This window comes from Raphanus sativus, chromosome 2 (genome assembly GCF_000801105.2).
Source record: "Raphanus sativus cultivar WK10039 chromosome 2, ASM80110v3, whole genome shotgun sequence".
NCBI lineage: Eukaryota > Viridiplantae > Streptophyta > Magnoliopsida > Brassicales > Brassicaceae > Raphanus > Raphanus sativus.
This window is the reverse complement of record NC_079512.1, coordinates 4,451,822-4,461,440: the sequence shown is the minus strand read 5'-3', so window position 1 is coordinate 4,461,440 and position 9,619 is coordinate 4,451,822. Positions and strand designations below refer to the sequence as shown.

The 9,619-nt window shown below is 34.0% G+C and overlaps 3 protein-coding genes across 3 annotated transcripts; all 3 read right to left on the bottom strand.

The window, feature by feature from the left end:
- Positions 1-469: 469 nt before the first annotated feature.
- LOC108841047 (uncharacterized protein At1g66480-like) lies at positions 470-1,527 on the bottom strand. The gene is made up of 2 exons (XM_018613831.2): positions 1,188-1,527; positions 470-1,024 (listed from the first exon to the last, which is right to left on the bottom strand). Exons 1-2 carry the CDS (start codon positions 1,412-1,414, stop codon positions 643-645), a joined length of 609 nt encoding a protein of 202 aa, XP_018469333.1. The 5' UTR covers positions 1,415-1,527; the 3' UTR covers positions 470-642.
- Positions 1,528-3,672: 2,145 nt separating this feature from the next.
- LOC108823011 (MYB-like transcription factor 4) lies at positions 3,673-4,728 on the bottom strand. The gene is made up of 3 exons (XM_018596240.2): positions 4,599-4,728; positions 4,314-4,443; positions 3,673-4,190 (listed from the first exon to the last, which is right to left on the bottom strand). Exons 1-3 carry the CDS (start codon positions 4,636-4,638, stop codon positions 3,767-3,769), a joined length of 594 nt encoding a protein of 197 aa, XP_018451742.1. The 5' UTR covers positions 4,639-4,728; the 3' UTR covers positions 3,673-3,766.
- Positions 4,729-5,622: 894 nt separating this feature from the next.
- On the bottom strand, positions 5,623-6,981 carry LOC130500399 (uncharacterized). Its single transcript, XM_056995436.1, has 2 exons — positions 6,298-6,981; positions 5,623-6,061 (listed from the first exon to the last, which is right to left on the bottom strand). The coding sequence occupies exons 1-2, from the start codon at positions 6,622-6,624 to the stop codon at positions 5,684-5,686; spliced, it is 705 nt and encodes a 234-aa protein (XP_056851416.1). The 5' UTR covers positions 6,625-6,981; the 3' UTR covers positions 5,623-5,683.
- Between the last annotated feature and the right edge of the window lie 2,638 nt (positions 6,982-9,619).

Here is a 9,619-nt window from a genome sequence, read left to right as displayed (position 1 = left end):
TTCCTGTTGATAATATTGATGAGAGTTTGAGAGTCTGAGAAGAGTGAGATTTCTTCGATCCTGCAAGAGAGGGCAAAGTTTATGGCTGATCGAACAGCCAAGGCTTCTGCCATAAGGGGCGACGATACATGCAATGCTGTCGTTGAGTTTTGTGTTGTTGAGACCCGATCATCAATCACCCAACCAAGTCCTGCTGCACCAGTCGAGGCGTTCCAGGCGGCGTCTGTGTACACCGATGTCCCTCCGAAGCGTCTAGGGTTTGGTTCGGTTCTGATCAAAGGTTTCGGGATTGGGTTTTTTGGCGGAGGTTGAGCCAGCTTCCAATCTCGACCGTCTGAGATGGCTTTGAGAATTGTCTATATTCTTGATCATCTTCAGAAATCTGTTCTGTGTTCTTCAGAAAGCTAAACTAAATAGATTTTTTTTGGAAAACTCTACGTTCTATATATTCCTTTTCCCATTGCATAAAGGATAAATTGTTCAATGTAAGAACATATTAAAAGTTGTGTTACACAAGTTGAGCACATCCGTTTCCTAGTGGCAATATTCGTGATTACAAGATGCAAGAAACGTGGCTTGACAAACGGGTCCGTGTTTTTGTTTGTTCGTTTCTCTTTTTGTCTTCAACAAGAAGAAAACAACCTAAAAATAATTGACAGATTCTTTGTCTCCAATCTCAAAGCTTCTTCCTCCATTATGAAGCAAATGTTGTCTCTGATGAATCAAACCACTTGGAATATTGAGGAGACAAAGTGCTCTGATCTTGCTGTAGAAGTCAGAGACATTCTGACTCTCTTCCCACAGTTTCTCCACTTTCCACTTTGGTAACTTCAACTTCACACTAGTCACCAGTTCTCTCTCCTCTTCATCAACCTCCTTTATTACCGAGAGATGAGAAGATGATCTACGAGACAGCTTCAGATTCTCTAGCCTCTCCTTAGCACCCATCTGGATTCCCAACCGAACCCTTCTCGGGGTTCTCCCTTTCCATCTTATGCCACGTGGGTTTCGATCAGAGCCGGTTCTGTACATAGCGAAAAAATGTTATATGTTAGTTTAATTTTCAAAAGAAAAACATAGTAAAATGGAAATTTGAAATTTTTGAGAGTTAAAGACTTAAAGTATATAAGCATAGACACCCAAATATTACAACTTCAAAAACCTTAACCGTAAAAGGAGATGATTACCTAGGAAGTTCCACCATGAAATAAATCCTTTTGGATTGCAAGTATTGTTTAGGATCCAAAGGCTTTGCTCTGATACCAAAACGCTTCACGGATTCAGATTCAAAGAGAACATGGCCTGGAAAATCTTTAACAACGGTACCAGCTTTCACCGGAGTTTTCAGCTTGAAACTCTTTCCATTGATCTTCATGATTTTCACAGTTTTCGTGCTTCCCAAGATATTACCCATTACAGAATAATGTGTTTGTGCGTTTACTAAAAATGTACCACAAGAAAGTTTTTGTGTGTGTGGTTTGGTATCTGTTAAGAGCTCATGTATCTAAAGGTGGGTGCTCTGTTATAGATCAGATGATTATAGATTTTGGATTTATGGTTGGTTGTTGATGATACTAAACATTTTTAGGTCAACAAAGCGCCAAATTTTCAATAATTAAAATAATAACGAAAGACAAAGTTAAGTCGCATTTCACTATCGATCTTAAACCAATAACAACCCAAAAACGAAGTTTATATATAAAAATCAAATAGTTATATTGAAATCGAAAGTGTGTAATGTTCTTCACTTAGACTATAATCTATGTGCAAGATTGATATGGAAAAAAATGTGTGATGTTTCCTGGAAAAATGACTCTTGCGGGAATCACTCCGATTAATCTGGAAAACGTTGTAAATTATATGAAATGAACCGTGAAGCTTAACCAAAGTCCTCGTTACTCATACGAAAAATGTTTAATTAACACAAATATTTTTATTAAAGAATTAATAAATAAACGAAACAGCCAACGAAATTAAATTAGTGAGTTATTTTCAAAACTTTTTTATTTGTTAAAAGTAACTGGAAATCATTTACAGAAATATTATGAAATAATAGAACTAAAAGGAATGGAATAGAAATAAAAAATATTATTTTTTGAGCAAATAAAATATATTTATTAATTAAACTAAAAATAAAATTATACATTCCATTCATTCCGTTTTTTACTTATCTTCTACGTTGCCGAATGATTTTACAAAGAAATTGTTCTCTTTCCATTGATTCCAAAAAAGTTTTAGGAATGCTTTATGAATGATCTTTCCTTGTAACTGGTATATTTTTCAAGGAATTAAATGGAATGATCCGTTCCTGGCATTCATATTCCAAATTTTGTTCATCCAGTTACAGCCTTAGAGAAGAATCCTTCAGATGATTTGCTGAGAAGTTCTAGCAGATGAACTGAGGCCGGTACTGCACCTGATGCACCAATTATGATCTTGTTCTCATCAGCTAGCGGAAGGCTAAAGACTAAAGAGTGTAGCTACTGTGATTTCTTTCGCTTCCATGGTTCCAGATCTGAGGAACTTGCACTATATATAGATGTGACTGCTCCTACAAGCATGATTAGTTCTTTGTTGTTTTCGTGTATGGAAAGGTTAAGAACGCCAGTGACAGCTTTCTCCTGTGTTTCAACGTCGTCTGATGTTATGTCTCAGAAGGTTGCCTAAACAGTATTTGGTCCTACCTCTCATGTAAGTGTAACCGCATGGCCTCTCAATGTTGTGCTTAGTGCACCACTGAGAGATGAGACTTTGAGAGCGTGTTTGGAGTAAGAGTAAAGTTTGTATGTAAGACCTCTCGTCAGTGCCGTGCCTACACTTTTGGGGGCCTAAGGCTGTTATTTTAAAACATGGTTTCTTCACAATTCTTATAAACAATTAAAGTTGTAGATACACTAGATATGTTTGTGACAAAAATAATCCACTAAAATAAGACCAAACTAAGGTAAAGAGGGAATATCATTATTAAGGTTTCGATTCAACAACACTATAGGTAAACGCTAGTTCCTCTTGGTAACTGCTTTCTCAACTTTTAAACAATTAGGATGCTTAGTCCCACTAAATCACGTTACCGTGCTTGTACTACTAGCTAGCTTTGATACGCTGGTATTTAACTTGATTAGAGATATCATGCTCAAAACATGAAGTATGTTGACTTGCTATCTTTAGTTAGTACTTAACGTTAGTTTATGATTAGAATATTGGAGTGATCAAAATGAAAAAAAAAACTATTTTTGGTTTTAGTTAATCAAGTCCATGACCATATAGTGTCTAATAGTGTTTTGGAAAGGAAAAGACATATGAGACACTCAATTTTTGTACTAATAGATTCCTTTCTACTAGGTGAGTCTTAAATTTCTTCCATATTTTTTTTCTCAAATGTGTAAAGTCTAATTTGAAGGGAGATGAAAATAGTTTTTCAGTTCAAGTGAGTAATGTCAAAGAAAGTTCATCTTCTAAGTTATCGTCGGTTTTTAATAGTGACACTCAATTAAGAGAAGTTTGTTCAAGTGCGTGTCTTAGTGAAAATCTGTCGGTCCAATTCGGGATTGAAAATTTTGAACATCATTTATTATCTCTCAATTGAGTATTTTTTCCTAGTGATTACAAAAAAGAAATATATATATATATATATATATATATATATATATATATATATATATATAGCAAAAATAGTACAAAGAAATACACCATTTTTCTTTTTCCATTTTTTTTTGAATGACATACACCATTTTTCATTTCTTATGTAGCAATAAAATATCCGATTTCACCGGAAAAGAAGAAGCGTTTCTTGACGCGTCGAACCACTGCTGCTAGATTCTTGAAGACCACAACCTGACCAAGAAACCACCGTCTCAGCCGGGATGAGACTAATGTTGAGGTCAGGCAAACGACTATGTCCGGCACTACTAGTAGCACTATCATCATAGCAATCGGTACTTGAAACGGGTAATATTCTCATATCACATGATTCGGATAGTGAAGAAGATTGATCACTAACGATATCTGTTTCAAGTTTCTTACGAGAGGAGCTGAGGTATTGTCTTGAAATATAGTTTGCGTGATGGTAGAGACGATGGTTGGTTGGGTCTATTCCTATTTTCATGAGTTTCCTCTTTAAGTAAGTTTCCCAATGGATTCTTATTTCGGTATCGGTTCTTCCAGGTAACCTTCCCGCTATCAATGACCATCTGAAAACGTACCATCAAAATCTTGTTACAACGAAACTTTCATATCTGGTATTTTTTTTTATATAGTAGTACTTATAAAATTTGAAATGGGGTTAAGAAGAAGAAAAGTAACGAAATTAAAACCTATTGCCAAGAAGTGCATGAAGCCTAAGGATGAGATCGTCTTCGTCTTTTGAGAAGTTGCTTTGTTTCAGTTCAGGCTTTTCGTAGTTTCTCCCTCCCACTCTACATCTCTCGGCACGATGTAACAACCCTGAAACATTGATTATGGATTAAATTTCACAGATTAAAACGATATCTCGTTGCAAACTCAAACATGCACATGTACGTTATATATAATTCATATGAAAAGAAAAAACACACAATTGTTATTGTTGAAAAACTATATAATCAATGGAAAATAGTTACTGGAGGGCGGAGAGAGAGCCCGGACGGACACTATGTTCATGCTTCTTCTAATAAGGAGATTGGTTTTGTTTGGTTCTATTTTTAGTTTGATTCATTGTGAGGTTAAGCAAGTGAAATATATAGGCATATATATAGCATAGTGAATAGGACATGTGTTGAAGATAAGGATTTGATTGTACTTCGGACTTCTCCAACAAACCCCCCACCATGGTTTCTAATGGTGGTCCTCAGTTTTTTAATTTTATATTTTACATTTTAATAAATAAACAAAAACACATAATAATATATGATATTTACATAACTAGTAAACAAATTTAATTATAACATCAAATTATTTATAGTAAAAACAAAAGACATATAATTACTTATATAATAAAACATAAACTATTCAAATTAATATATATATATATATAAAATACAAAACTAATCAATATGATTATTTCTGTAATGCTCCTATATACTCAATCAATGCATTTTAAAGTGATAAATAAATTTTCTTATTTTTTATCCGAAGATTATGTTCTAAGAAAATTAATATTGTAAGACCATAATTGTAATATTTAAATGCTAATATAATTAAAATATTGAAATGCTACATAAAAATAATAAATATACAATTTGTAAAGATATTTAAATAGAAGAATTAAAGTGAAAAGTAAATAGCATTTTAAGAAGATGAATAATGCACTTTACAATTTTAGGATTACTGTTCATGTCTTTAAAATTTGAAGAAATAAAGAACTATTGAAATACAAAAACTTTCAAAAAGTAAAGAAATAAAGAATTGTTAGAAATGTTCTTAGAACATGTTTATCGATAAAGCTATAAGAGATTCTATAAACAAAAAACATTAATATATTTACTTTTTATTTTTCTTTATAAAACAGAGCCAATAAATAGATGACACATGTGTGTCGTTTGTGTTAAGAAACTACCAATAAACATGTTTTTAGAGCATCTTCAATGGAAAGTTATAGCTTTGGAGTTCTAAAAACATATATTTATGTATGTATATACTATATATGCGTTAGTAATGCAGGGTTATTTACTTTTTTTTTTGTTCAAACCAAGTTTTCATTAGAAATTTAAAAGAGTTTAACTCCCGAAAGAGAATACATCAAAGCTAGTATGGGCTGAACAAACCAAACATAGATTAAGTAAAAGATAGATTGACGATACACAACATCACAAGAGACCATAAAAAATCGAACGATCTCATAATCTTCTTGAATAATTGCATACCGTGTAACCTTAGAGGTCACAAACTCTGCAACAAAGGCAGAGAAGAGCATCAGCCAGGAGCAAAATCCTTGCAATACTAGCAACACTTCGCCATCCAATTCATTCCATACAGGAGAGAATATTGGGAAAAGAAACTGCTCCACCAAGGAAGCCATCGGGGAATGAACTCCCGCCACAAACCGATTCGCCGGGATAAGCGTATCAACGAGTTTTCCTTCTATCTGCCACCAAGAAGGATAACACAAAATCACAGCACCAAAAGCTGGATTAAATACACTAAGGAGACCGCATACTGCGGTAAAAGATCGTACTAAGACGATATGAGAGCCATCAACAGGTGTAAAGGTAGAACCAAATGAAACAAGGTTCATTGGAACATTGTAATCTAAGTCCATAACCGACAAATCTGGTGCTACACACACAACAAACTTCTCAGACCATTCTACAAGAGTATAACCTGAGATTGAAGAGAGGAAGCACACCAGAATGAACGGGAGAGTAAGCGAGCCAACACCAACACGAGTGAAAGAAGAACAGTGACATCTCCAGACAACAAGTTGGCTAAAACCCACACTGCATACTGCAGGATACAAACGCTTAGGATCAAATCTTGTGCCATCGACGAGCACAACGGAGACAACACCATCACTAGCCGGATTTGGAATGTTGGAAAACAGTTGAGAGAAGGTGAGTGGTGTGTCAAAAAGGAGATGAATAACGAGATGTAAGGAAGCGTCGGGAGGGTCTGGTGGTTCCGGTGGGGAGAGACATTCAAACGGTACATGAGCAGACGAACACGGCGGCGGATCTGGAGGAGGACGGAGTCGCAATGGAGGAGACGGCAGACGAAATGGCGATGAAAGAGACGCAGTCACCACCGCAATTACTTACGTATACGGGGTTATTTACTATAGTCAAATACTTTGTGTTGGGTTTCCCATAAAATATAAAACCCCGCAATTACTTACGTATGAATAGTATATATATACACAAATATATATTTTTAGAACCTCAAAGCTAGTATTCTCCGTTGGAATTGCTCTAAAGAATTGTGCACGTAGAGAGTTTGTTTGCATTTCTCTGGTTACTATTTTTACAGAGAAAAATACTCATTCTTATTCTATATTTTGTTGGAAACAAATAATAACGTTTTGCTAGAATAAATGTTAATTTGTTCTGTATTCCACTATAAATTTTCTATTCTTTTCACTTTTTATTTTATTTCTTTTTATTCTAATAAATCCAACCACAGCTAGCTGGAGGATGAAGAAGAAAAAGAACACATCCATGTGCTAATTGGTCCCACGTTTATTCTACACCATTAGATATAAATATATAATCACCAATGTTTTCACAGTCTCATAATGTGGAGAACTATTCGCATTAAAAGACCATACCTACCAACAGATCCTCTTATCAGTTTTTTTTCTTTTTACAATCATTAATTTATCATAAACTATTTATATGGTTCTACACTTCTATATTCTGATAGCAATCTAAATTTTTCTTTTTAATCCAATGATTTAACAAAAGATTTATTAATACTTGATGTCTGGATTTCGAATCTTAGAGAAAATTAATAATATAAATTAATGAAGAAAATGTTTACAATGAATCCTTAACATGGTGCGAAGAATACAGTTAAGTTTAAATTCCATACAACATACAACGGTTAAAGTTAGTACAGTCAAACGTGAAATGTCATAAAACCCTAGACAAACTAAATATCTTTGGATCAAGAGCAAAATCCTAGTGGCAAGGAAAAGAGGAAACCGTTTTTTTCTTGCCAATTTACTTTTCTAAACTCTTACTATTTTATTTGATTTTTTCAATAGATTTTTATGCAATCAAGTTTAACCACTAAATTCAGACTGCAAGAGCACGTCAGTGCAAGATAATATTTAGTGACTAAAGTTACATTACAATTTTGCGAGAGACAATTAGAGTTAGAACAAAAGAAAGATTTTGTGTTTATCTAACTACAATGAATGTAGAAACATCAATTGATTAATATTATGTATTCAAACTATAACTTCCCGACCGTCCACGACTAATGGGCCACCCACGCCCGCTCTCTCGGCCCGTGGGCCCCATCCCATCCGACGGTCGGTCGTTAATTTTCCAAGGTTTGAAATCATCGTTTACTGACCCTGCAATCACCACCCGACCTTTTCCCGTGCTTTGGCCTCACTTACACGGTATCGCGAATCACTTCCTGATAGGTCACCCATCCTTTCACTACTCCAGTCTAAGCACGCTTAACTCTGGAATTCTTTCAGGATGTGTTCCGGAAAAGGTAAGTCAACTTTGGTGACATAGATAGCCAAATCAATTCTCTTAAACCTTTTTACATATCACAATTTGTGATGTTACAATTCACCCCCTCTCAAAGAACGCAACGTCCTCGTTGCGTCCCACGACCGGTCTCAAGACGCCTCTCAGGTCAGAATTGAGACGGCTAACCAGCTCTGATACCACTTGTAACGTCCCGACCGCCCACGGCTAATGGGCCACCCACGCCCGCTCTCTCGGCCCATGGATCCTATCCCATCCGACGGTCGGTCGTTAATTTTCCAAGGCTCGAAATCATCGTTTACTGACCCTGCAATCACCACCCGACCTTTTCCCGTACTTTGGCCTCCCTTACACGGTATCGCGAATCACTTCCCGATAGATCACCCATCCTTTCACTACTCCAGTCTAAGCACGCTTAACTCTAGAGTTCTTTCAGGATGTGCTCCAAAAAACGTAAGTCAACTTTAATAACATAAGTAGCCAAATCAATTCTCTTAAGCCTTTTTACATATCACAATTTGGGATGTTACACAAACATTTTCAGTGCATTAAACAACTTATGAATCAGGAACTAGGTGAGACAGTGTGATTATTTCCTTATTTTCTCTATGTGTTCAGCTTTGGTTTTCTTTTATTATTATCATATTTTCTTTTAACAAGATAAGCACATCGTAGTGTAGTCAATACTCCCGGCCTCGTTAGTATTTGTAAGAGGCGGTGTAGTTTAGATATTTGTATCCTTAAATCTGCAGAACCAATAAGTTTGATGAAAAAGAAAGTGTAGCTGAAATAATTATTGAAATAATAGATATATGTCTAATTTAGAGCATTTCCAAAAGACACTCTATAACTTCAAATATGAAGTTTTTTGTTTTCCAAAAAGAAACTTTAAATTTGAAGTTTCATATTTTCATTACATTTTGGTATTTACATTTATATATTATATTTATGATTCTTCAATATTTTGTCTTTTAATTTTTTTAATCTTTCAAAATTTTATAAATCATAAATATTTCAAATTTGCTTTTATAATTTAACTTTTACAAATAAAACTAAACAAAAAATTTAAAATAAGTTTTTTTTTCAAAACTAGATTTAGATACCAACAATATTAGAAAAGAAACTTAACAAATGCACTAATTGATCATATATGAAAGTATTACGAAAATAGATTTATAGAATAATATAGTACCTTACTTGTAATTTAATATTTAGTTATGTATTTCTATGTAAAATTATATATTTTAATGTATCATTTTGTTAATTAATATTTATATAATATTTATATATATATATATGCTATTTATTTATAAAGTTTTATGAATTTAAATTAAATATCACAAATATAAGGACCATAATATAAAATACAAATTTTTTTTAAGTTGAGTTTGAAGTTTTAATTTTGGAGAAGACTAACCTAAAATTTCAAATATGTTAAACTTTAAAATTGAGTGTTCTTTTGGAGATGCTTTTAAGTCATGGTG